Source organism: Bombus huntii, chromosome 5 (genome assembly GCF_024542735.1).
Source record: "Bombus huntii isolate Logan2020A chromosome 5, iyBomHunt1.1, whole genome shotgun sequence".
Lineage (NCBI taxonomy): Eukaryota > Metazoa > Arthropoda > Insecta > Hymenoptera > Apidae > Bombus > Bombus huntii.
Window position 1 is genome coordinate 15,549,516 of NC_066242.1, and position 27,194 is coordinate 15,576,709.

Genomic DNA, 27,194 nt, shown 5'->3' on the forward strand with positions numbered 1-27,194 from the left:
CGAGCTGTGGCAAACATTTGTGAAATAACATCATAAATATGTTCGTCATACGTCCGTCGACTCGTGAAGACTTAATCGTTAAAATTTGCTAGTGAAAAGAACGAGACTTTGATCCTCGAAGAATCTTTGCTCCTTAATTTCCTCTGTATACGTTCGAAAATAAGTCTCCTGTGAAATATGATAACTAAACTAGACTTTCAACGAGTCGATTTTGTATTTGGCACTTTGTATCTATTGGAAATTACGATTTAGTCTAACAAGGGAAGAATTTGTCGAAACTATTTGCAAGAGCCATAGAAACGTAGATTAGTTACATATAGAGTCATAGAAAAAAAATAGGAATGGAACGATCTTCCAAAGATCGTAGAAATTTGAAAAAAAGGACCACTTATCGTTAGGGTCCACAGTATCGATCCTTTTAACGAAAAATCCATCGAAATCAAGAGTTACGCGTATCTAATTATTAGTCGAGACGAATGTTGCTAATTAATCAGAAAAACGCAAAAGTATTTGGACACCGTTCGATTTCCTATTAACACAGATAATATATTCGTACAAATTTTCTACATTTACCAAATGTCCAACCGGGCAAATTGTAAAGTACAAATTAAATAATAAAACAAAAATTTTCTCCGACAAATGTTTCGATAATTTCCCGTATCGCTGTAATCCATACAAATGTTCGATTCGTCGACAAATCTGCGTTCCTCGTGTCTGTACGATTGAACTTTCGATCCCTGAAACTCCCTAAAACGTACATCTCGTTGGTTGGGAAGGTTACTCGTCCATTTGAGATTCACGAAAAGGATTTAACGTCTCGTCTAATCCCGTTAAACGTGCCGTATCACGTACGGATATCGACCTATCCGTTTTTCGCGAAGGAAAGAGAATCGTCAAAGGAAGAGCCAGAGAAAGGAACAGGAGGGAAGGAGAGTCAAGATCAGGATTTCAATCTCGAGAGATCGTATTGTCGGTCTGGAACGAGCGCTGCACTTGAAACTTGCATTATTTAGTGAAAGTTTCAGGCGTCGTTTGAATATCGTCGAAGGTTAAATTTACGTGTTCTCGCGAGCGAACGAGAATTGATTAAAGATGATCGGCTGATGAATTGGATGATCTTTACTCCGAGTTTCGCGTACCGTACTTGAAACAGTGTCGTTTGTCGATCGAACCACTGTCGCGTAAGAAAGAAAATTGCCGGGACAAGCGACGAGTTTCGAATGTTTCCTTTGGCAGAAATTTTGCATATCAGAAACGAGGATAGGTAGCTTCCCTTTCTTTAAATAACAAATATTTAGGCTTAACGTTATACAGTGGATTTATTCCTATGGTTTTATCACGTTTCAATAGTTCGGTTGAAGTATCGATTAATTTATAAAGCGTTACAGCAACGCGTCGCTCGATGAAAGACAAAACGAACGTAAAAATGTTCCGTTTGAAAACGTGTTTCTTTACTTTTAAATAGTGAAATTGTAATCGTACAGGCCATTGCGAAATACATCGAGTATCGTACACCGATTGATGTAGAAAGGCAAAGATGACACAAAGAAAATGATAAAACTTGAATGTCCTTCGCATTTAAAACGGTAGACAGAACATTTGAACTAAGAAGAGCTTCCGTGTAGCCGTGCTACACGAACAAACAAATCATTTTGTGGTTTTCTGTGTTTCAGTTGCAGACCTTTAAGCCGGAATAAAGAATCACGGAAACGAACGTGATCGGTCATGCTCGGCGACTTCGTGTAAAAATGACGAGGAAATAGCAGTCTCGAGGTTTCATGGACGGGTTTGTCCGAAGAAAAGCCGTCTCCTCTCCCGTCTACTCGTCTCTCTCAGGACTATCGTCCATCGTACGATCGATGGCCGTTTCTTTTTTCTCTCGTCGACCTATCATTACAATGATAATGGAGTTGTTTTCCCAATCCTTCGGGCTTTGACGGGCCAACGTATTTAGGCGCGGTTCCACCGACGAAAAGCAGACAGACAGTGCCACACGAGCAACATCGTAGTACGCTACTTGGAAACAGAAGTTGGAAGAATTTGAGAAATTCAGTGGAGGAAAAGATAGGAATATACATGGGCAGTAATATAAAGTAGAGAACGTTGGAACGTCGAGGTTACAAGTGAGAAACTGTCATAGAAGCTCAGGCAGAACTTGCAGGAATTTATCAAACTACACGAAAGAGGAGATAGAGACGTACAGCTGAAGTAACGCGAAACAGAGGACGTTGGAATGTTAAGATACGAACGAGCAGCTTTCATATAAGGAGCTTAGGCAAAACTTTGGAGAACTTGAGGAATTAGATCGAAGAGGACAAGGCATACGAAGAAGATACTTGAATGTTAAGATCGCAAGTGAGAAACTTTCTGTTCGAATAAAGGATAAAGCAACATCGAGTGGAAAATAGGAATCAACGTAGAACGAGGAACATCGAAGAATACTAACGGCGCGAACGAGGAATGTTCACGGAAGAAAGTTGCAACGTTTAAGGGTGCTGCTTTGACGATGATATAGTATCCGATGTCAAAAGCTTCTTCCTCCAGTGTAAACTTGATCGGATAGACGCAGGACACGCTGGTTGAGGTGTTGTGGACGACCAAAACAGCTGAAACGCGAAAAGAAAAAAATAAACGGTGAAAACTTAAAGATGAGCAATTCGATGGCTCCAACAATTATTTTCTTCGTTATCTTGTTAGTCTGTAATTGCACGATGGGTTACAATATCCTGCTGGCCACTATGGGTGGCACGAAGTCGCACACCGTGCCATTTGTGGCACTGGGTAGCAGTTTGAAGGCACGTGGACACAACGTGACCCTGTTGAGCGCGTTTCCGGGACCAGCTGCGAACAGCGGATTGCAAGAGTTCGTTCCGCCTATCTTCGAGGTATTCATTTCCAATTTTTACGAATAAGATATTTCACAAAAAAAAAAAGAGAAAAATTGCGATACGAAGATCGACAAGTGACAGAAATTGAGAATTCTTGAATTCGGTGTTTCCCTGCTATCTAATTATGAAAGATAAGCTGATTAGAAGTAGCTCTTAGAGAATAACGGAAGACATTTTCGAGCGCGTATTATTCCGTCTAGACGCAATTTCACCTATAGTATCAGTTCGTTGGGTTATTTAATTACGGGAGTGCCGGAAGTAGCACAAGGGCGTACAAAAGGGATGGTATACGAATTGACTGGAGTTTGTAGCGTGAGCAAACAGCTGCTGGTAAATTATAGAAACCCGGGTCGAGAAGCTTGGGGAATTCGATGGTTGTAGGTCATGTACACGCAGAACCTCTTGGTTTCAATGAATCCTGTTCGTTCCACTGGGTGGAAATAAAACAAATAATTTGATACTGGTATTTTGATAATTGAAATAGAGAAGATTATTATCGAGAACGACGTATAAAAGGTTCAAGAAAAGCAACAATACAAAATAATACGAATTAAAACGTATTTGTCAAATGGAATAAGACAATCGAGCTTCGTTCAAATTAATCGAGTCAGCTGACTCAGATGCGCACTGATAAAATGGTTTCAAATTGCTTGAGTCCGCGTTTTGCTTCACACGAAACGTACAAACTTCAAGCGAAGTCGAGGTTCTTCAATTACTCGCAAAAATGTCAAGTTACGTAATTATGTTCGAAGCAAACGCTTGGCTTTTGACCCGACAGTTTTGTACGAATCTCCTAAACTTGAATTTTACAAGCCTGTTTTAATTCCAAATAATCTGATTAATCTACTGAAGGATTTGGTAAAGAAAACTCGGAAACCTAACTGCGTCTAAATTCGTCGCTTCGCATATCGGTAACGTTAATGACTTTACACGAATTGCGTACGTATTAAGCTTTAACTTCTCCATATTCTAGTTTTGTCTCACTAAAATGCTCGCGTTCCGTGGTTATTCGAAATAACGCGTTTCCATCGAGTGGATACACAGTGGAAGAAATTTATTAAAGAAAAACGCGATAGTAGGATTGCTTTACGAGGAAGCTGGCATTTAGACTGTGTTTTATTATCGATAGGCTTATGTCGGGAATTACACGTCCGAATGGGACTTGGTTGGCGCAAGATTCCGAGATGAAATGCCTATCTCTCCGTGGGACGCAATGCGATATGCCTGGGAGGCATGCGAGGCGCTTCTTCGCGACGAAATCTCCGTATCTTGGCTGAGAAGACCCGAAGGCAATTCTCAGACGCGATGGGACGTCGCGGTCGTCGACGGAGCCTTCCCCGAGTGCCTTCTAGGAGTTCTTCATGGCGAGGATGTGCCCACTATCATGCTGAATACCGTAACTATTTTAAATACGCTGTAAAGACAGGCCATTCGCTAGCAAACATATTTGCCAATAGCGTTCGCGAATAACAAGTCTGTAATGGCCGAGACCTAAAAAAGTATTTCATTATGTACATGATCTTTAGTCTGGATTAAAATTTTGAATAATTTTGGATAAATTAATTTTGAATAAGAGCGTAATAATGGGTGCAGGAGTAGACATTTGAAAGAATATTTTAAAGCAAATAAATGACAGCAAAGTAGATAAAAGAGTTTCGAGAAAACTGGTTCACCGCACCTTTCTCAATGTCTCGATTACTCGTAGCGAAACAACTGAAGAAAAATGTCGATATAGGTGGCACTATACAGCGGATCCATAAGTCGCCAAGGGAACCCATCGCCATGGTCCGTCACGCCTTACTTTGGCAAATCCCTGACCCAGGACATGAACTTCTTTCAAAGGGTTCTAAACGTAGCCTGTCTCGTCACCTTGAGAATAATGCACTGGATTATGGTCAGCGGGTACCTTCAACCGGTTCTGAGAAAGTACCTAGGTACGTACATCTTTTATCCGCGATCGGTTTCATCGACGACGATCTGCTTTTTCTCGAACAATCTCGTTTCATCTTCGCTGCTTCAGGGAACCAGTTACCAGACGTGCGAGATCTGACCACGGAGATTCCTCTGACGTTGCAGAACAGTCATTACAGCGTGGCGGAGTCGGTGCCGTATTTAGCGAACGTGGTGAACGTCGCGTGTCTGCATTGCAAGCCGGCGACAAAGCTTAGTCCCGACTTGGAGAGCTTCTTGCAACGCGGTGAGTCGATATCCTAAGTCAACTCGCGTCGTTAACGGGAAATTACGCTCGCCTGTTGGGCCAAGGTTTGTCGATTGGTCGGAGAAAGTGGAGATGATGGAGCTGCGTCAAAGGATATTGAACATTTCTCTCGTAGCATGGGAAAGATGCAAACTCGCGCGATGTAGAATTTACATGCTCGCTGTAGCGAAGATCGAATTGCCGTAGGAATGTAACGCTAGAACCACCGACTAGATTAAAATACACAACTTGTGCCAAAGAGATAGAAAAGGAAGATACGGAGAACCAATTGTTATCCTGTATTTTACGAAGAATCGTTCGAAATTATTATAAAAATTCACATATCGGTCATTTCAATGGACCTGCTAGCTTTAATGTTAAAGTAGCCTTGATACGTCAAAAATGTCTAATCTGTCTTTCTGTCATAACGATCCATTACGTTTTTGTACCAGCTTATCGTACAATGGATCATTTTCAGGCCAAGTCGAAAGACTGAAAGTAGTTCGTCACGATAACCGTGAAACATGGCCGTAGGTTTCATATTCGTATCTATGGGTTCGTCGGTTCGAGCATCAGGAATGCCAGAGGCACTTCGTCAAATTTTCGTGGCAGCCTTCGCCACGCTTCCGTACAACGTCGTGTGGAAATGGGAAGCTATGAAGATCAAAGATCTGCCGTCGAACGTCAGAACGGCGGCATGGTGGCCTCAGCAAGAGCTGTTAGGCCATCCGAAGCTACAAGCGTTCGTCTCACACGGAGGACTTTTGTCTTTGCACGAGGCTGCTTATCACGCCGCCCCGACCCTCGTTTTGCCTGTTTTCTGCGATCACGATGGAAACGCGGCACAAGCTGGTAAAATATCGACGCTTCGCCTTTTATCTTATTGTTTCGTTTGCACTTGGAATATCGATCAAAGAGCACGTAACAAATGTGACTATCTGTCTATGCTTGTGTTTCTTTAAACGAACGAAGAATATACTCTGGCATCTTTGATCTCTGTTTAATATATTTGAATTTTTTAACATTTTCTACGATATTTCTTACATTATACAATTATCGTAAGCGCGTGTCTAATTCTATCACAGAGAATTGTTTTCCATTAAGTCGTGGAACCTTGGCAAAGACCATGAATATCGATAAATGAAATAAATTAATAATAACTTTAGAAATATATAAAACTGAAAGAATTGGATGACTTGTAAGAACTTCCACTAAGCGTACGATCTTCGAAGGAATATTTTCAATCCTTTTGCATTACAGAAAAACTGGGTTACGTTCTGGTGATGGACTTGGCTAGGATATCCATCGGAAGTTTTCGTGATGGGATTCTCAAGGTGGCTGCCATACACAACAATTCGTACCGAATGGCAGCGAGGAAGAGAAGCTCGTTGCTACGGGAGTTGCCAATTAACCCCAGAAAACTGGCTACTTGGTGGGTAGAACACGTTGCCAAGTACAAAGGAGCTGAGCATTTAAAAAGTTCTACAAGGTACGTCGAAGCCTTTCTAAGAATTTCTCTTTTAGGTCTTAATCCCTAAGAAATTGTTTAATGGAATTAATTTGTTTTAGATATATGAATGTTATTCACTATTATTCCATCGATGTGGCAATGTTTTACGCGATAGCGTTATTACTATCGGTATACGGACTGAAGAAATTGTGTTGGAGAACTATTTCCAAACAAATTGTCAGGAAGAAAATCGACTAGACTGTGAATAGTGTCAATTTCGTTTTCTGTGAAATTATCATGTATTTATTTAATATGTTTAGTACCTTTTAATACCGTTTATGGATATTTTAGCGATTTTTGATATTGCCTATATAAATATCTTACGATTAGATTTAAAATATTTTCTTAAAAATCTAAACATTTCTATCCTCTTTACTGTGCTTGAATTAATATGTAATATAGTAAAATAAGCTCTGTTTAGATGAAAGAAGAAATAATTAAAAGTAAAAATTAGTGATTATTCAGAAAATGATAATATCGACGTATAACAGGTTTCTACGTTAACTACTATTGATGTAGCGGACCGAATGTATCTTTGAAATCTCACGGAATGATGCAATGTAGTTTACATTGCACATGCAATTTGCACATTGCAATTTGCAAAGTCTATGGTTTAAACTAGAAGCGCGAAAATATATTGAAACAATCTTTTTGAGACTATATGCAATTCATAAAACTATAAACATCCGGTTGTTCGGCAATTGAATAAAAGCGAACTTGTTTACAAACATTCGAATCAAAAGCTATTCTGACATGTTATATGTATATTGCCTGCATAACCACTCTCCGATGTAAATAAGAGAAACCAGATATATATCATGAACATTGATATAAATCACTTCTGGCAAGATGTTTTTGCTTATGCAACCTTCAACAAGATAAATAAAAAATAGTACTCGCTTCAAAACAAAGACTCAACGATAAGAAGTCTTTTTTACGTAGATATCTACTCTTATGCAACCTTCAACGGGATAAATAAAAAACAGTATTCGTTGCTTCGGAACAAAGACTCAATAATAAATATTCTTGAAAACAAGTTTCTACCGATACATACGCTGCTACATATGTAAACTGGCTGAACACATTCCCATTTTTCCCTCTACATGGAAGAATTCCTGTATGCTTTACCCGTCGTAACTACTCGTCGTAACTTATCGCGTCTGGCCTCCATTATTGGGTGTTCTGACAGCGCTTCCAATCATTCAGACAAGTATCGTTTCTCATCGGGAACGACAGTTCAGGAAATGGTTGAAACCTACGTCGCACTTTTAAACACTTTAGACTGGATGCAGATACACCTACATGCTATTCGATTCTGTAGGTTTATACATAAACGATGTAATGCACATGAGTGCGAGATCTCGTTCTTAAAAATATAAAGATATCGAATTGCCTAGCGTCACTGATGATAAATCGCAACGACGTCATATCGTACACACGCTGTGTCAGGCCTTACGTCCCAAATGTTTGTGAATATATAAACGTCTACGGATATTGACGGAAGCAAGATAGCAAGACGGGGAAGGGGGCATGCACGTGGCTAGTGGCGAAGTATGGTACTGACGTTAGTTAAGGAGTCTTTACGAACGGCGGCGCACGAGTCGGATTCCCGCCGCGACACGAGCAGAGTACTCGTGTTTTCACGACGCTTCTACGTCCGTGACCCGTGGCGAAGTCGGCGCTCGATCACGATTGGATCAGTACCAGCTGATTCGTTCGTCAGAATGTTGGTGTACGTTTTGTTATTACGTTTCTGAGGGCTGCCTCTAACCGAGTGTTCTCTCGTCGTCAATCGCGAATCGGTCCGTGTGTGCGGAGACGATACGAGAGTGGCGGGCCAGAGTGCAAATTCCGGGGCACGCGAGTAGAGCCAAAAGGTAAATGCCAAATATGGGATACAACGTAACGTGTGTGTATGTGCGAGATGGTAGTGAGGATCGTGGTGTTTTGAAAGGACACGTCTAACCACGTGGAACGTGGTGCCAGTTTGTAGCGTGACTCGACAATTTGTTCGTGAGACGAAAAATATATTAAACGTGCATGCTTGAGAAAAGTGAGGAGGTAACAGTCTATGAGAGGAGGCGAGAAACAAAAGAGGGCACTTGAGACGATGTCGCGAAAGAAGAGAGAACAGAGACGGGAGAGAAAAGAGAGAGAGAGAGGCAGAGAAAGAGACAGAGAGAGAGAGAGAGAGAGAGAGAGAGAAACAGGCGAGGCAAAGATAGAATAAAGACACGAAGAAGAGAGTCGAGGCAGAGAGTTGACTGTTGTTCGTTCAGCGAAAACACGTGGGGAGCGAGCGGGAGTTTCGCCGTGATCGACGAACGTTGTTTCATAGCCCCGTAAATGAAAGTTCTTCTCGTTAAATGGATGAATCCCTCGTGTCGTATCTTGACGATCGATCGTTCCTCGGCACTTGGCGAAGGTGCACGAGAAACGGTGGAAAACGGCATCCTGTTAGACGAATATGCGCGAACGGTAAACGATGCTGCGCATACGAGCATGTAGAGTGTTCACATGGTGGCGGTAGGTGGGTAGCTGGATATCTGGTTTCTCACTCGCGGCTTCTGGGGCCTGTTGGTCACCGGAAAACAAACGGTCGAGGTCGGGGCCGAAGTCCTCCATGCAAAATGCCGCATACTGAATACGCGCAACAACCGATGCAACAAACGAATGCTCTATGCAGTATGGGCATCATCGTGTGTGTTGTGTGTCTGTTGGGACGCTTTTACCCTCTTGCGCTTGCCTCTGGCGCGTGACGTAATCCATTCAAGCGCTTACTACGCAATACGGGACGCGGGCAGTAGCAGCCGCCTCTCTCTCTCTCTCTCTCTTTCTCCTCTCTCCTCTCTCTCCTCTCCAATATAGTATACCTTTCTCTTTATCTAGTCTAGAGGAAGACCATGCTTTCCATGCTTCCTTCCTTGTCGCACCCCCCTCCCACTTTGTCGGAACAACCCTTCTTTTTCTTATCATTCGATAATGGCGACGGGAAAGAAAACGGTCTCACGTCGTGCGTCGCAATTATAGTTTCCTCCCGACCGGTTTTTCCTTTCGTCCGTCAGTCGTGCTACTCTGTCTGTGTCTGCCTGCCTTTTGTGGCACGTGTTTTTACATATTCTCTGTTTGTCTCCGTCTCGAGTTAAGCGATCGTGCGTGCATAGACGTATATCCTGTGGTGCGAAGGAAATCATCAACGATCGAAGGATTTCCGAATACACGAGAGCAGAATTTCGCAGTCGTGTCCACTCGTGACCACCCTTTCTCCCTACCCCCACTTTTATGACATTCCCCTACCGTCGCGGCGAGTTTTCTTAGCGTCGCATGTGAATTACGCGGTTCTTACAGCAATCGGACGTGCCGAGCCGCGTTTTGTTTCGTCGCGTGTAGTGTGTACGCGTGTGTCGAACGCGTCGCGCGTGAGTACCGCGGGGAGTTAACGGTATCATGTTTAAAAAAGCAACCCGAGGCGCGCCAGTGACGATAACATGGTCGCCTTGAACGGTGTTTGGTGTACTTGTTCGTTTGGTGATGTCTGTTCATCATCCATGTGAATTCGTACTTCCGTTGTACTATTTAAATCTTTATAGTCGCATAAGAAACGATATTCCAATTGTGCTAGTAAACACAAAAGAAGCAGACTAGATCGAACTGTTTAACGAAGTTCAGTGCCGTGAATTATGAATTCTTCTGGTACGTAAATATGATTCCATCGCGTATCAACAACCTGTTCGAAGGTGGGATAAAGTAAACAAGCGGTGCGTAGATCGTCGAGAGCAGAGGCTACTTGCGGTGGTGGCGTCTCGGCGCTTTAACCTTCGGGGAGTGGTTCTTTGTGTTTCTTCTTTCTCTTTATGTTTTATGTTTTATTTTATTTTACCGGAGTCCGCGAAGCTAACTACGCATTAGAAGCGGCTACGAATCATCGCGCGTCAGTCGAAGGAGTGAGCACGCGCGCGCACGTACGCATCAACTCACGCACGCAGTCTTTGTCCTAAATAGTCCGTGGAGCGAAGTGTTGGAAGAAAAAAGATGGAATTTCGTGGTGTATAGAGCAAACTCGTGTCTCTTGTGAAATCTTCTACGGGCGAAGCCTTGAAAAAGTTCCGGCTAGGCGACGACGCAGAAAAAGAGAATTAGTCTGTGGTCGTGTGTTTTGTAATCGGTCGCGTTACCGTACACATCGATCCAGCTCCTTTTCCACGTGCACTTGTATCTACGTATATACCCCTATACTTGTACAATTAATCACAAATGTCTACGTGTACTCCTCGAGCCGGAAACGTTTTTTAAAACGAACAAAGACATTGGCTCTCAGCAATTGTTTTGCGGTTCATTTTCTTTGAACGTATTTCCACAGCTATGTGAAATCGTAGAACAAGTATACTTAACCGTCTTCTGTTCTCGTTAAACGTCACAGAGAATCAAAGAGAAAAGTTTCTGATGGAAAAAGTTTTGTCTTAGTCCTTAGTCTTAAGTTTCCTATACGAAATAAAACATCTTATCTCTTGTCGTTGTTGGCACGCGTGATCTGTTTCACTTTTACGCGAAAGATTTTCTCGAAACACCAAAAGTTCTCCTCGAAGTCGAAACAAGTTTGACACACATATAAAAAAATTCATACATGCAAATGTCCATATAATATATATAATACACGTACGAAGAAGTCCTCCACATAGACGTCGCTAAGAACCTTCGTAGAACTGATCAAATCAAAACGTTAAACGTTTCGTAATTTCTGATAAAATTTCGTTCTAAAAGTCTCTCCTAAGTCTTCCTCCAAACACCTTAATATGCCGAGCAAATTTACCTTTTCACTTTGCACTGATGTATAACTGATAGTGTTGCCTTTTGGTTTCTATTGATAATATCATACGTACACATACACTGGAAACTTGAAGCGTGTAAACAGACCGCCGTGAGCAACTGCATGCGTACATCTACACGTCTATGTACGTGCAAAAATCGTTCTACTTGGCCTTTTTACTTCATATCTATTTTCGTTATTTACGCAGTGATTTCGGACTATCGGCATGCCGAGTAATGTGGGACACACGGCAGTGGTGCTTCGGTAGTGATTGTGTTATCGACGTGTCATCATCGAGGACGAACGACACGGATCCACTTCGCGGCCAGGAATGTATGTATGTATCTATGACACGCGTAAGTATTGGCGCGTAAAAAATTTCGGCACGTTCCTTAGCCGGCAATTTGAACGGTTTCTGCGATAATAACGCGCAACAAGCGATCGTGTCCCATAGCCGTTCGAATTGCGTGTCGGCCAAAGTATGTCGAAGAGAATGTTATTTGTTCGCCGGCGTCTAGACGCATGATTTTTTCGATAAAAGGTGCTTCGATAATGGTGTGGCGATTAAGCATGCGGATTAGAATAGTTTGTTTGCTACGAAGATAGTGTCGATATTAGGGGATAAATGCATTTACTGGAAATATTGATTACTATATAAGTATAGTCTACAGCGAGTCACGAAACTGTTTCGATTACTCGTACATTTATTAATATTACGCGTGTTGTGCAAAACTTCTTGAAGTTTCGTGATTTCACATTTCGTTAGAATTCTGATCGTGGTTACATATATTGGTAAAATTTGAATATCTTGTAAAAAATCAGTATACGACATAAGCAGTCGTATACTGTGCCAAAGCCGTGCCGCTGTGAAAAGATTTAATAATTAGCCGTTTCGTTACGATAGAACTTGGGTTAAAATTGAAAACCATTCTGGATGTCTTTTTTTTTTCAACTCGTGAACCATTGTTTGGCTCAGCACGAGATATACATATCTGTCACGTGCTCGCGAAACAGCGTTCAACTTCGACTTTGCGACACTTGTTCCGCGCTCAGGGTATCGCGTGAACAATGTTTTTTTTTTTTGTCTCTGCTTCTCCGTGCCGACGTGTTTTTTGCACGCGTGGAAGAAGCTCGCGCGCGCACACGCTGTCTTCTGCACCACGTGCGCGTAGAAAACACGTTGCACGACATTCGATTAATCGGAAGCGATTAAACGGAAGTAAATAAAAACGCGCTCGAGCGAGGAACTGCAATGGTCGTTTCGAGTCGGTTTCGAAGTACGTTCGTTCGTAAATCGTGGAAAATGCTAATTACGCGTAAACATGCTGCGAACAATTAATTGGCTAGCCAACGAAACGGTTTTTGCGGCGCTAGTAAACAAAATTCAATTAATTGATCAATTATGCAACGAAGTTATTGCGGACGAGCGTGCATACTGATATCGATGATCGTTAAATTTTAAACGAAAGATACAGAGCGCACGGAAACGTTAAATTTAACGATTCTGCGATAAATTACGTTTAGTGGCCGTTTAATTTGACCGATTGCTATAATAAGAAAAAACTGTCAATTTACGTGCGCGAGCTTAAATCACGTTAAATTATTTATAGTAGGTTGTATCGCATACTTAAAGAATCGAAAGTCACGTAACCGCGTATCAGAATGAAGACACGATTTAAAGAGGATCGTAACTCGACGAGAAAAAGCCGTGACGCAACCATGTTTTGTGTTATTGTGATTATCTTGAAATTATAACCTTCAACAGAGAGAGAGAGAGAGAGAGAGAGAGAGAGAAAGAGCGTGTTTCCTCGTAAACAAAATTTTTATCGTAGATCGTTCTATCCATCCTTACTCGACTGTCAGAATTTCGTTCGGGTGTGAAATAAACATGGCTGGTCCGTCGTCACGCGAATGCAGGGAGCTGTGACGGAGACCGGGAAACGAGAGAAATATTGACCATCAGATATAACAAAATGGTTACGTAAGCTAGGCGACGGAAGGGTGGTTGATCTGAGGAAAATTATTGTCACGTCTCTCGTTCGGTTAAATTTTCTCTCGCATAAATTTTCCCATAGAAATAACCATCTAGCTAGCGTGTAACCACTTTTACGTATGCAGAGTAAAGAAACGTATCAGATAGCCGTATTTCATTTACGCTCGATGGAAAAGAGAGATAAGAAGATTTTATTAAAGGTACACCATCCTCGATAACCGACAGGATAAAATACGTGACCAGTTAACGAAACGACGAAAGTTATTGTATTCTCGACTATGAACACGAAACGACAGCTCGCATCGTTACGACCGATCATCCCCATTATCTCGACTCTTCCGTAATCAGCTTCTGTTCTAAAAATAACGACAACGTGTCGCTACCGATGGAAAAGAAACGCGGACACATGTACGTCGAGAACGTTACTAAACACGATAACGATCGCGAGAAATCACCGTCGGGATCGTAGAACGGAAACGCCGATGACTTATAGTTTAAAAAAGGTCTGCGCCGTTTAATAAGGTCGAGATCATCTCCCTGGTATCGCGGTCCGGTGCGTTTGGGGAGGGACGCTTTTCCAACGGTTTTAATATAGAACGACTCGGTCGACGAAACGATCGGACTACGAGCGAAGACAATGAACGTGTACGGCTAATTTTTAATGAGACGCGCACCAAGCATTTACCTACGTAACGCGAACCGATTCAACGAGTTTGACGCAACGGTTGTGACACACATGACGTATACCTTGCAGCGATAACGTGTTATCGCGACCACCGTGATGCAATTTCTTCGGTTTCCATTAATCTTAATCGATTTTTTTTTTCTTTCATGAATGAAAATCGTAGAATAAGCATTCTATTTTCTCTCGATGTTTCTATTACGTTACTACGTTTATCGAGTACTATTATACAACTTAGGCGTAGATAACGCAGCATCTGGTTGAAACTTTATTTACTTGTCTTATTTATTTGGAAAAGGAAAGAGCTAGTTCATCGTAGTGATATACATTTTTGTATTTAACGCTTCGAGTAAGTAGTAACGAAAGTAATATTCAGCGAATTCTTGCGATTGTTTTTCAGCATCGCATAAATCGAACGAATTTAACAGAATTGAATAACGTGAATCGATCAAGAGGGAATGAAATGAAATGCTGCGTCAACGTAAGTTCCAGCCTCGATGGGTTAAGGTTGGCTAGAACTTGCGTTTTGACAGAATACTGAACGTCCGATTCAATCGAAAGTTAAATAGCCGTGCTTCCACGTTTTAACGATTTTCATCCCGGCGTGTAATACGCGCGGTATTTGCGCTATCACAGCGACCACTACTAGCAACGAACTGACCGGCACGAAAATGAAAGTTACGAAGTGGAAAAGTGGAAATTTCCTCGCGTGAAGGTCGTGGTTGTAATACAGCCGTTTAAGGAGATCGAGGTTTCCATGGAAAAGGAAAATGTGACGGTCAAGGACGACGAAAATGTAGATCAATTAGCGCGGTATCGCGCTTCGTATGCTCGCCGCAGGGAACTCAGTTTCAAAGTAACAAGCAATTCTTGTCGCACAAAACGCGCGTATCTATTTGTCGTGTAACAACGACTGAAATCGATGAAATCATTAAGACGATATGTCGGCTTCTCCTGTGTCTCCCAATATACACCGAATTAAGGACAAATATCTGTACGTAGGTCAGAAGTAATCGGGAGAGCAGTTTGGAGTTTCGTGACGAATTGATACAGGTGGAGAAATTAAGGTCATTGGGAGATTTTGAGTGATGGAACTTCTTTGCAACTTTGTTCTTATGGACTTTTTCTTTCTTCAAATTTATGGTATCACAGTATCATCAATTTTAACATGTTTTATATCTGTTAGCGTTAGTAAGCGTACGTCTTCTCCAGGTTATCGTTTAATTTTTACACAGTCGCATAGATGGATCCTTTTTATATAAAATTTTCATTTGAAGTTTAAACAAATTTTTATAATATCGATATACAGAGCGACAACGTGGGAAATATTTATCGTTACATGATCGACGTGAAAACGCGTCGAAAATAATTTGATTGTAAAAGCTGTTTGTAAGAGTCACAAGAGGAACGTAATGAATTATGACCAATTATACGTGTTAGCTTTTGCTGTCAAACCGAAATTCGATGATCGTTTATGGAATATATCGTACGATTTTGGAATATTATTTAAATTCTGCGTAATCGAGCTTCACGCTTATCCGTACACCATAGATCCCAAAATTCCAATGAATCAGCCTGTATATCGTGACTACGTCTAATCGGCCGAAAAGGACACACGTGGCCATATAAGCCAAAGAGGCATCTATTTCCTCGTAAACGGCTGGAAATGTCCTCGAAGCGTTCGTCTGTCGGTGAGCAAGTAGTATAAACCGAAAAGGATGGGAGAGGCCAAAAGAGGCCGTGATCTCTTGACACACGTAATTTGGGACGACGCAAAAGCAATGCGTGGGTCGTTGCCGAAGCTTCCTGGAAGCGTTTTCTCACGGTGTTTATATGTTCTTGTTTCCACGCCTTCGATCGATTCCGCAACCCACTGAAAATAGATCGTCTATCGAATCACGCGATCCCATGAAATAAAATATGCAAAGTAGATCTTTTCGTTAATTTAAACTCGTTGCGATCCTCGACTTTTTATATTTCCATCTTTCGCCGATAACGGAAACTCGTGATATATTTTTTAAAGTTAGAAGGATACAAATTGAACCGAAAATAAACCGCAAGGCTAAGTATAAATGTCCAACGGTATAATTTTGCGTTGCAACGGTTTGATTCTATGGCGAATAATAGCAATTTCCGGAGGCCATTAACCCCTGATACACGAGCGGTTAACTGGCCCCTTATTGTACGGAGTCTGATCCTGATGATCATTCAAATCGATAGTCCGGTTATGTAGATACATCGTGCGGATTAGAACCGATGCAGCGCAGACGAGAGATGCGATGCTGCACCCCGTTCCGATTTCGTATTAATCGCCGTTACTCGATGCACGCGACCTGTCTTCAATGTGTGATTCGTCGGATTTGTGTGTATTTCTAATCGCAGAATGCGCATACGGTACGTCGTGAAATATATCGGTGGTTGTAATGGAATCGAAAAAGAAGGACATTCGCAAGTGAAGCTGTTGCGGAGAGAATGAACGATGGAATTCTCAAATCACAGAAATAGAAATTAACACGCGTTTACCATTGCACACTAAGAGGAGATTCCAACGCTTTGTTGCGTTATCTTGAAATAGTTGCGCCAATCTGGCAATTTGTAGCACTTTGTTAAGAAAATAACCGGAGAATGCGACGAAATAAAAATTTATGTTTGTACTATTCTCTTTGTCTAATCTACCGAGATAGTAACTAACATTTGAAATTATTTGCATAACTAAAATACATATGCATTTGCATAAAAGTCCTCGGTTTAGTCGTCGCTGTAAACAATCACAGAGTAAAGAAACACCGTACAATATGTGCGTAATAAATATTACGCGATTTTGCTACGTCTCGACTCGTATTGTACGATCTACTGTTGCAATCCGATACGTATTTCGTACATTATATGTTACGTGCTAAAGCTGCCAAGTCTCACAGCTTCACTTGTATGTACAAAGCCGCGACTACATGACATCGTTTATCTACATCGGGCCTTACTCGAAGTCTTTTCTACAGAAATGTGTCTGTACACTTTTGAATATCGCCTGTTGCTCGTCTATCTGGCTTCAGACATCGTCGATGCGAAGGGAAACTCGAGGGACTCGGTGGAAAATTGATACAGATTCGGAAGGAAGATGAGACAAATTTAGGAAATATCGTATAGAACTTTTAGACCTTCATGAGATGATTTAGCAGTGTTCGGAAGCATACACATTCTAAAAAAAATAAAACTAAAAGTTTAACTGCCTTTTTATCTGTCTTTGATTTCTTCGATGTAAAAATTTCCTCGTTTCTACTATCTTTCTAGCGAGCTTCTCCGCTTTGGTGGAAATTTCTATTGTGAGAATTTTCATTCTATACTTAAACAATAGGAAGCAGATTCTTATTTGGTTTTATTTTATTCTGTCGCTCTTCTTCCGACCTGCTTGGTTGACAATCAAGCGATTGAGGATTTTGTCATTAGATGGTAATGACAAAATCCACGATCAGTTGTCGACCCAGTAAACGGATAGAATTCCTATCGCGTCGTATCTTGACTAGGAAGAAAATATGATTTTTCAGAAGCTCGGCAAGGTTAATCTTGTTTCTCGTTGTTCCTCGGCGTGTCGCAATTTTGTTTCGTTTTGTTTTCGTAGATGTTCATAGACCGTAGAATCTGGTATTATTTGAATATCGAAAATTGGCGCAGATAGAAGCGGTGAAAGTCGATCAAATTGGTGGCGACAGATGTTAAGCACGAGAATAGTAATTTAATGGTCGACTAACTTCGATGAAAGCATTTCCCCGTCGATGCGTCTCTTCTTCCGCGTGTTTTTTTCGTCGCGATCAGACGCTATGGTCTTTTTACGCTGTTCGCGATGAACGAACTTGTGTCTACGTATAAGCCAGGAAACATTTATCATCAGAAGCTCCGCGCCGATGCGTAGACTCGGGATTACGGTGGAATGTAAAAGATCCATAGAGAAGTGTTTGACTTTTACGAGCGAGCATGAAAATCGATCGTAAACGTCCCTCCCTCTTTTTCATAATTTACCATTTTACGTACTGTCATATCCTGTATATTACCTTGCGGCGAAAGCACGTCGCTGTATTAAAACTGACGTTTGAATCATTCTCCCAAGTCACGTGATACGCTAGCGTCATTTCGAACAGTATATTAAACGAAGCTGCCACGATTGGAGGGGGTCAAACGTGCGCCATTTTAGTTGATCGATCGTCGCGTGTTACTCGAAGACCGAATATCGCCCGTTTTCTGCGTCGTTCCTCCTTAATTCTCGTGCGCCCTTCGCATGGAACCTTGCAGGAAACGAGGAATAAGTCACATGGCTCGAAGGACCAAAGTAACGACGCAGTGATGCAATTTCTCGTCCTGTCATTCCCGTTTGCCTTCGTATAATCTCGTTTGCCCGATGATCCGGCCCGTAATCACGTAAATGAGATTTCTCTATCGTCATCGTCTCGTTTGCCGCAACGGTGAACGTTGTTTACGCGCGTGAATATAATTTGCGTTTCTAGAAATAATCCGCTATTATCTCCCGGTTGCACTCGTCTTGGTTTCGCATCTCGCTAAATCGACCGTGCCCTCGTTTCGGGATAAACTCGAAAGAATTTCCTTCCCGCGAACAATTCTCGTAGGCATTATTATTGGTTGCTTGTGATTTTTCTTTCCATGAAATTGATAATCGAGATGACCTTCCGTGATTTATTTTTGCTTTCGAGAAAACACGTTAGAGGAAATGGAAAAAGAAGATACCGCGTAGGAGTAGTGTCGGAAAGTTGATACTGGCGTGTAAATGTTGGCGACTCTGATGTTGATATATTAATGCGTTGAAAAATATTAATGGTGCTCGACTCGACCGATGTTTTTCGATATCAATACGTATCGTCGTTTAATTACTGTCAACAGACAGTCCGTAGAAATGATAGTTTTATAATAAGTCCAAATGAAACCACCGAGGAAGTTAAAGTGCGAGTTTAAAAAACGGCATAAAGTATTTCGCAATAATTTGAACACCGATACTCGAGGACTAATAACGTAATAAGGTATTAGCAAGCATACGTATGGTTTTCATGATCGTTATCATTAAGACGTTAACGAGCCTCGCAGTCCATCCTTAATGTACAAATACGTAATTTCACACAGTCTTGCGGTTGTAAAATACCGTGCGTATCGTCTTGTTACAAGCTGTAATTACGACTAATCTAATTGTATCTTTACCAGTCGAGCATTTTGCATCGCTGATTTCGTTGCCTGTTACACCAAGGGTTATTTCTCTCTTTTTTCGTTTTCTGCTCGTAAAACACCATTTGCACGTTAATTATCAGCAGTCGAACGTTCTTCACAATTTCATTGGAGAATTTTAATTGTATCGATATTACGCTCGTTCGCGATGATACGGCCAACATCGTTGCTTAATCAATCCGTATCTTGTCCATTCGATTAATTGGCGAATATTTCAGGCTTGGTATGTACGGCTTTTGTGATTTACCGATCCGAATGATTATTATCGTGTTTGTCATCGTTATCGTTATGATATTATTATCGGAGGAAATATAAAATATAATAATTTTCAGATATAATTTGTCGATCACCGATGTGGATTTATTTCGAATATTTTTCATTTAGTTAAAATTTCAATTTTAGTTAACGAATTTCTGATAATGCAACGAAAATGTTAATTATACTTTGTTTCGGTTTGTTTCGATTAAAAATAAAGAATATGTCAACGTTAAGAATATTTTGTTACGTCGGTCTTTATTTTGGCTCGATAATAAAATTCAAATATTTAAACAGTTAGCTGTTGCGACCTCTTTGAAAAGCGTGTGCCTAAAACTTATCGGAAAAAGTAAACTGCGACGAATATACTCGTCAAATACAGAGTATACGTGGCTGTTATTACACAGAATTAAATTATAATGAAACGACTGTTTTATTTTTTAATTTTATTGCCGACAGGGAACGCCGTAACGCGAAATATTGCCATCTCTTCATGACGAATATACTCGTCAAAAACAGCTAACTGGTTAAGATACATTCCTCGGGAATGTAAATCAATTCCGTGGCGCTATTGCGTCATTATATTTTCCTGTCGTTGCAGCATCGAGTTATATCTAATATCACCATACTTATATCTCTTACAGAACAATTCGAAATTCTTTCAAAAGAATTGCAAGTACTTCCAAATGTCCATTTATACGTAATCACGCGTAATTTATAAATGAAATTAATTAGCGTGTAACGAGAACGAGGACCGCGACTTAACAGCAAAATAAGCTTGCAGAATGTTCCGGACGAATTCTCGAGCTGGAAAATTTCGGCACGAGGTTACAACGTCATGTCCATCTAATTATGGTCCGGTTAACATAACGCCTCGTTCGTGAGTCAGCTTGTTGACGTTCTTTCAAACGATTTTGCTCTACCGCTTCGTTTCTGTCTTTCTTATTATTTCGTCGGGTCTCGCTCGCTCACGTTCATTCAAGACAATGAAAGGTGGTCGGTTTTGCGTAAGGATGATAAAAAAAGCATCAGCTCGTAAACACGCGCATCTGCAGCTACCATTCATATTTAGACATTTGGTGTATAATTAGACCAAAAGATTGATATTTTTGATATATTCTGAAAGTTGTGATAGAAGAACGTGCCTTTGCTGTTCATTTGTTTATAAATAGATCTAAGTTGAAATCAGTTGTATGTACAGCTGTATCACTCGAGAGAGGAACATGTTTTATAATAAATAAAATAATAATAAACAGGTTCGTTTCAAGAGTATTTTACATATTTGTAGGCGGTAACGTATCTATATTTCTTTTTTTTTTTTTTCTGTTTCTTGTTCTCTGTTATCGTTTGTTGCGTCAGCATGAGGCGAACAGAGAGACCGGAAATGGGTTGCGAGTGAAAACAATGTGCGTTATAGCGAGGCTAGTGTTCGTTACGTGCTACGGAACAAGTCGCCTCTAAAGGGAGTACTCTTCTCCGCTTTTCCTTCTTTTTCTTTCGTTTCAGGGTTGATAAAATTGTTCGTGATAGAAGGGTTTATCGTGACTCATGGGATTCGCGAGATGAGCTGTCTTGGGGTAAATTTGCTTTGGTCTTCTTTTCCTTCCTACATAATTGAGTGAAATTGTGGCTAATACGAGTGACACAGGTTTCGACAAAGTTAAAATCGAGTTACTAGGAAGCTAAACTGATCAATTTAATTTTCTTTCACTTAGAAAGAAATTTTGGTTTTATATTTTCGTTTTAATGTCGGAATATAACATTAGTGGACGAATTTGTTTTTCGCGTAAAGTTAAAATCCAAGGGTTTGGCGAATTTTCGATGACTTGGAAATTAAATAAAAATTCCAATTAAACAAAAGCCGAACGCTCTTGGAAACTATATACAAATCTTAACCAAATGAAAACCAAAGTGCAATGGAAAGCTAAACGATGGTCAAATGCGAAAAGAAATGGCACAAGACCGTTTATGTTATAATTTCACACGCGAGACTGCATCCTGCAAACAAGAACTTGGGACATTTTTTACCAAACTACGAACCATTTGTAGGGAATTTGTACCGAGGTATACCGTAGAATTTCAAATTAATTAACCGTACCACGAACAATATTTCAAACTAAGTACACCGAAACGTTGTTAGTTATTAGTTAAAATCTGGAAAATTGAGCACACAGAGGGTTCGAGTTTAATCGTTTAATCTTCGTTCATGGTCTGCAGGAAGAAATTAATATGTATGTGTATATCCTTGGAATTACGTGATTCGTTTCTGAATCTCGGATATCCTATCGAGTAGCAACTACGAGGAAAACGTGAGATCGCGAACGAAACATCGTTAACATCATCGAAGGTTCACGATCGCATCAACCTTTAACTAATTCTCACTCGATCGTATCCAGTCGGTCGTACATCACGATTGGTACATAGAACGAAAGAATTTAAAATTCTATCAGGTACGTCGAAAGGTTCTGTCGTTTTTGTTCTTCGAAAGGATGGGAACCAATTATTCGCACTGGAATTTCTACTAATTAGTCTTCGATATAGCGTCCTTTTCGTTAAATTTCTCATTGTTCTTATTAAAATATCCTTCCAACCACTACTCTACGACTTGATTCTCAGCGTCGAATATTTTTCCTATCGATTTATAAAGACCCGAAGAAATTGCCAATTTATATTTAAAAAAGGCTGAGAGAACTACTTTTATCATATACTTTTTTTTGAAGCTTCAACAAAATGCCAGATTTCTGGTGCGTTTCGTCGTGGAACGATCGATCGATCGAATTTTCAACAAATAATTTGTTCAGCAAAGTACATATTATGGACTGTCATATACTAAGCACAGAAATAAATAGATAGCGCACACAGGGTGGTTGGTTATACTGGTGGTACAAACGGAAAGGGGGTGATTCTATGCGAAAAAAGAAGTTGAAAATATAGAATAACAATTTTTTTTTTTTTTTAATTTTTCCATCGAGACAACGATCTACAGTGAGCTCCGTTATAACGAGACGCGATAAAGTGCGCGCGTACCGAGCGAAAATTCAAAGCCGATTTTCTCGAAAACAAAGCCTCGAACGAAAAATTTTTATTCTATATTTTCGACTTCTTTTTTCGCGTAGAATCACGCCCTTTCCGCTTGTGCCACCAATTACCAACCACCCTGTATACGAGAAATTTAAATATCCAGAGCGAAGCACATACTTCTTATCGTGTTTACTAGGTGAAACAAATTTTTACTCGGATCCTACTTCAGTTGCGTTTGTAAATAAAAATATGAAATTGTACGAACGTCTGAACGTACACGATCTACTCGTAAATATACACAGAAAAGCTGACGATAAAATTTCTTGGTCGATCTAACACAATAGAACATCAAGATTCGTGTCGGGCGAAGGTCATAAGAGACCAAGTTTGAACTGTTGAAATCTGTATTGGGCTGTGTACGATGTTTCACGATATCTATTACACTCGTATGAAGAAAAGATCGCAACAAGCGAAGCTTCACTGCCGAAATTTCGTCGTAAGTAGCACGACTTTAACGCGTGACGAGTATATGAAAGATGCAAGTTCCTTAGACCGAGAGGTGTAAAAGTTGCTAATAAATAGCGCGATGAGTCGTTCGACTGAAAATTCGTGCACGTGCGTCTGTCGCTATGGCGAAATAACATAGCCGCGCAACTATGCCGGCCCTGGGCTGCGGCTGGCATACTTTTCGTGCTAAGAACCAAACGCGAGCGTGCCAAGCTACCTCGATGCGTTAATTAATTTTGCAACTTGTCGTCGAACGTCGATGAAAGTCGAATCTTGTCATTTCGAGGACGCGCGACCGTATACACAGTCGAATTCCTTTCGAGTTTGTAGCATTTCTCGCGAACTTGAAATTCGTCGGCCAAGTTTTACGCGAATTCGTCGCTGTAAATTTGTTTTTCCCAATTCTTGATCGCGAATATTACATTAACGCGTTCACCGCCACTTCCATTTATTCCAACACTTACGGACGGTTTTTGTAAATATACTGCGCGTGTCACGCGAAAGATTTTTTATGATACACGACGATATGATACAATTGGCGCGATCACGTTGGCAAAGTTTGAAACTGAAATCCGGAAATTCGTATAGAAGATGGAAAATATTTATTGCAGAAACGTATACTTTGGGAAAATCAGAAAATTATTTGAGCAGTTGGTCGTCCATCGTGACTCGTAAATGTATTCTCAGATCGCTTTCAAACTTTACCACTGGTATTCAGTCAGCTATACTCGCAAACAGTTAACGTTTGGACTTAGAACAGTTAGGACATTGTACAGTTAGAAAAAGAAGAAAAGAGAATATGCTTTTCTCTACTGTAGTATATCTTAGGCTTAATTTTAAACATGTGATCATTCTTCTTTTATCACATCTTGTCGATGATTCAAAATGGTTTCAGCCTGTTTGTTTTGGATCGGTTCAAATGTGAACAGAATAGATACTATGATTTATTTCTGATATACGCGAGTTGCTCGAAATAATTTGAGGGTCGTTCGTAAATAGATTATCCAACACTCTCGATACTATGCTATGCAAATGCTCTGTAAAGTTCATACAAACTGAAATACATGTAGCCTGGTTTTTCTCTATGTACTTTATAGTAAAACTTATTTCGCCATTCCTTGTTGAAAGCTGACGAAACAACGTGAATTTTACGTCGTTTTACGTCGATCGTGTATCCCTGTTTCAAAGATCTATCTCTTATTGTTTATAATAGATTTTAAAGGGATCTATTTTGAGTGGACATATTTTTCTAACGAAATTCGACGACGTACTTCTCTGCGTTACGAATTATTCATGTCGTCTAGATCACGTATCGTCACGAATTCCTTGGCAGAGTGGCTGATAAGAAACGAGGGCTCAGACACGAGCCAATCCGCTGTTTATCAGCTCGTTATCAGGGCCGCGTCAACTTATGAATGGGCGGAATGATGCCAGTTCGTACGATTTCGGGCTCCTTCATGACCACCCGAGTTTTTCGTAAGATTTAATTACGAGCACGAGAAACGTATGGACCATTCACTTGGCGGAATTTCTTATGAACTGTTTTTCAAGTGCGTGTATTATCTCGGAAATTTGGAATGGCTTGATATCAGGGCAAATCAAATACTCGAAAATGTCAAGTACTCTTAGCAAGATCAAAACAAATCTGTTTACTTCGGCATTACTTCTTAATATGAAAAGGAAGAAGAAGGAGCCAAGGAGGAAGTTAAAGAGGTGCAACCTAAATTGCATACTAAATTACGTTGTATTCACGAGAGAAACCAATAAGTATACGATTTACTCGAAGATGAACATTTTTAGTCGAACTAAAAGCCACCTGAATGTTTCCATTACCGTTTGATAAGGTCGTTCACTTTAGTTTCGTTTTTACTTTCGTAAAATCACCGTATTTTTGCTGTTTTATCTAGGCTCGTCGAAAAGAGAAATAATTTGAATATCGCGTTTTCCACTTTGTGACAAGCGACACATTTTTAAGAGAATTAAAAAGTCGTTAAAAAGATAAAGGATTAGAGATATTTTCCAGAAAACGATATCCAAACAAGGATAATAATCGTGGAATATTTTAGCGGTTGAAACAAAACCTCCCTAATATCTGGAACAAGAGTTAACAATCTGTAATTTTTCTTAGTATAATTTATAATTTATAATTACTTTACCGAATAGTTATGTATTTGCATATTACGTGTTCCTCCTACGTATTTGTAAAATTTTCCTAAGCGAATAAATGTTTTGCTTAGATATTTGCATAAACGAGGTCAAACAAATTTAACACAACTCCAGAGTTGAAAAGTCGGTCGATATAGTCAGCAATATATATAGTTATATATATATATAATTAACACTTGCAATTATCGCAATTTGTTTCAAAATGAATATCAGCCAATCCTCTCAATTAATCGTCTCGAGTTTATCGAAGTTCCCCGATACGATGAATTATTGGGTTTCAACAAAGAGAATGAAGTGGATAAATTAAGTACCATGAGAATAATTCGATAACGAACTCTGTTTCTTCTTGCGATCGGGTTCAAGTATTTTTATCGTCGTTTTATCTGTAGTAAATTTTCAGTTACTGTACTACTTCCTTTGAGACTTCCTTTTCCTCCGTGTAATTACGCTACCATGAAATTTGCCGGTCGAAGCTACTATCAAGCTATTTTCTTTCCTGTTTGTTACTTTTTTTTATCTGCATGAATGGCATTTAAAATTGTTGTGAAGCAAATGCCATCGCGTTGTTTTCAAATCTTGTTGGAAAGAATATTGCATAAAAGAAACGACTTCTCCAACTTTTCTTATTTAACAAAAACAGGCTTCTGTTTTCCAACGAATACGTTAATTACGAGATAATACGATAATTACGAGATCGTTTGATTTCTTTTTTCTTTTGTTTCTCAAATTTTTATTCAATGACATTTCAAGAATTTTTCTTACGATTACCCGCAATGACGAAAGGGAGATGTCTTTGAATTCTCCTCTTTATGAAACCTCTTGTAATTTTCTCTGCTTGTTTCTAGGAAATGATAGGAAACAGAATAATCTAATCAGCGTGACTCGATAGCAGATTATCCAATAATTCTACTGTCCATTAAGTCTAGCTTAATTCAGTGAAATGACACTTTACAAATTTCTGAACCTTATCAAACAAGATTTCACCCATATTCCAATTTGTTCGTTAAATTACAACAACTTGGATACTCATCGTTAGTTACGTCAAAGTACCAGGCTAATTACCATTCGAAGCAACCTGAATATTCCTAATAACCATATTAAAACGATCAATTTCTCTTCGCGATAACCAACCTCTCATCTTCATCTGTCCACAAAAGGAAGAGTGTAAAAATAAAAAAATAGAAAGAAAAAAAAGAAAAGAAAAGTAAAAGGAGAAATGGAAACTTCAAAATGAGGCATCAACGTGTCGACCATTCCTCGTACAAACTTGACAAGATATAAATTCCAATTTCTGGGCTGGAAAGGAGTGGATATCTGATGAATATAGAAGCGGATCCTTGGTTTCACCGCAGAAAACTTGTTCCCAGACCTGACAGTGGAGCATAATTATACTCGTCACGTAAATAAAAATGAACCGTGCAATTACTGCGCAAACCACACGAACTATGTTGCATATAGGAAAAAATCTCCTCCTTTGGAAATATTTGCATACAAGATACTGGAGTAACAAAAATGCTAAGTGCAGGCAAAAAGTTAATGTTCGGTATTCATCATCCAGTTAGCTACCACGTTATTATCACGCGCAACTCGGCCTTTTACGTAATCTTGAGCAACTTGAAATCTTTTCACCAAAAAGCGCCGCTTACAACAGCTTTGAAGTTGTCGGTAAATTTATGCGAGTAGGAAGGTGTCAAAGTCCACATCTGTAACATTACGTTCGATATATTGCACGAAGCGATTTCTTTCCGCACAATTTCTGATGATACAGAGAGTTCTCTGGAGGTTAGCGATCCCGCGAGTAAAAACGCGTTTGGCCATTCCAATCTTATGTTTTTTATCTTTTCTTCACCGGTGAGCTGAGAATTCCACGAAACCCCGACGAAACTAGTCTGGTTTCACGAAATTCTTTATTTTTTTACTCCTTTCTTTTTATCCTTTTTTTTTT

General features: G+C 40.1%; 2 protein-coding genes across 4 annotated transcripts in view; both read left to right on the forward strand.

Annotated features, from left to right (window-relative positions):
- The first annotated feature begins 358 nt into the window (after nt 1-358).
- Nucleotides 359-7,642, forward strand: LOC126866099 (UDP-glycosyltransferase UGT4). Its single transcript, XM_050619242.1, has 7 exons — nt 359-2,885; nt 4,018-4,284; nt 4,624-4,822; nt 4,909-5,085; nt 5,620-5,937; nt 6,346-6,574; nt 6,655-7,642. The coding sequence occupies exons 1-7, from the start codon at nt 2,649-2,651 to the stop codon at nt 6,791-6,793; spliced, it is 1,566 nt and encodes a 521-aa protein (XP_050475199.1). The 5' UTR covers nt 359-2,648; the 3' UTR covers nt 6,794-7,642.
- A 7-nt stretch (nt 7,643-7,649) lies between these two features.
- The window catches only part of LOC126866091 (insulin-like peptide receptor), a 43,976-nt gene continuing 24,431 nt past the window's right edge, over nt 7,650-27,194 (forward strand). The window contains exons 1-2 of one of the 3 annotated variants that reach the window (XM_050619220.1): nt 7,650-8,472; nt 11,611-11,739. The gene's annotated coding sequence lies outside the window, so the exon portion shown is untranslated. The other 2 variants (XM_050619221.1, XM_050619222.1) reach the window with 2 other exon arrangements.

Coding starts and splice junctions, on each gene's coding strand:
- LOC126866099 (XM_050619242.1), top strand. CDS start 2,649: ATGAGCAATTCGATGGCTCCAACAATTATTTTCTTCGTTATCTTGTTA. Junction 2,886..4,017: donor TCGTTCCGCCTATCTTCGAG/GTATTCATTTCC, acceptor TATTATCGATAG/GCTTATGTCGGGAATTACAC. Junction 4,285..4,623: donor CCACTATCATGCTGAATACC/GTAACTATTTTA, acceptor ATGTCGATATAG/GTGGCACTATACAGCGGATC.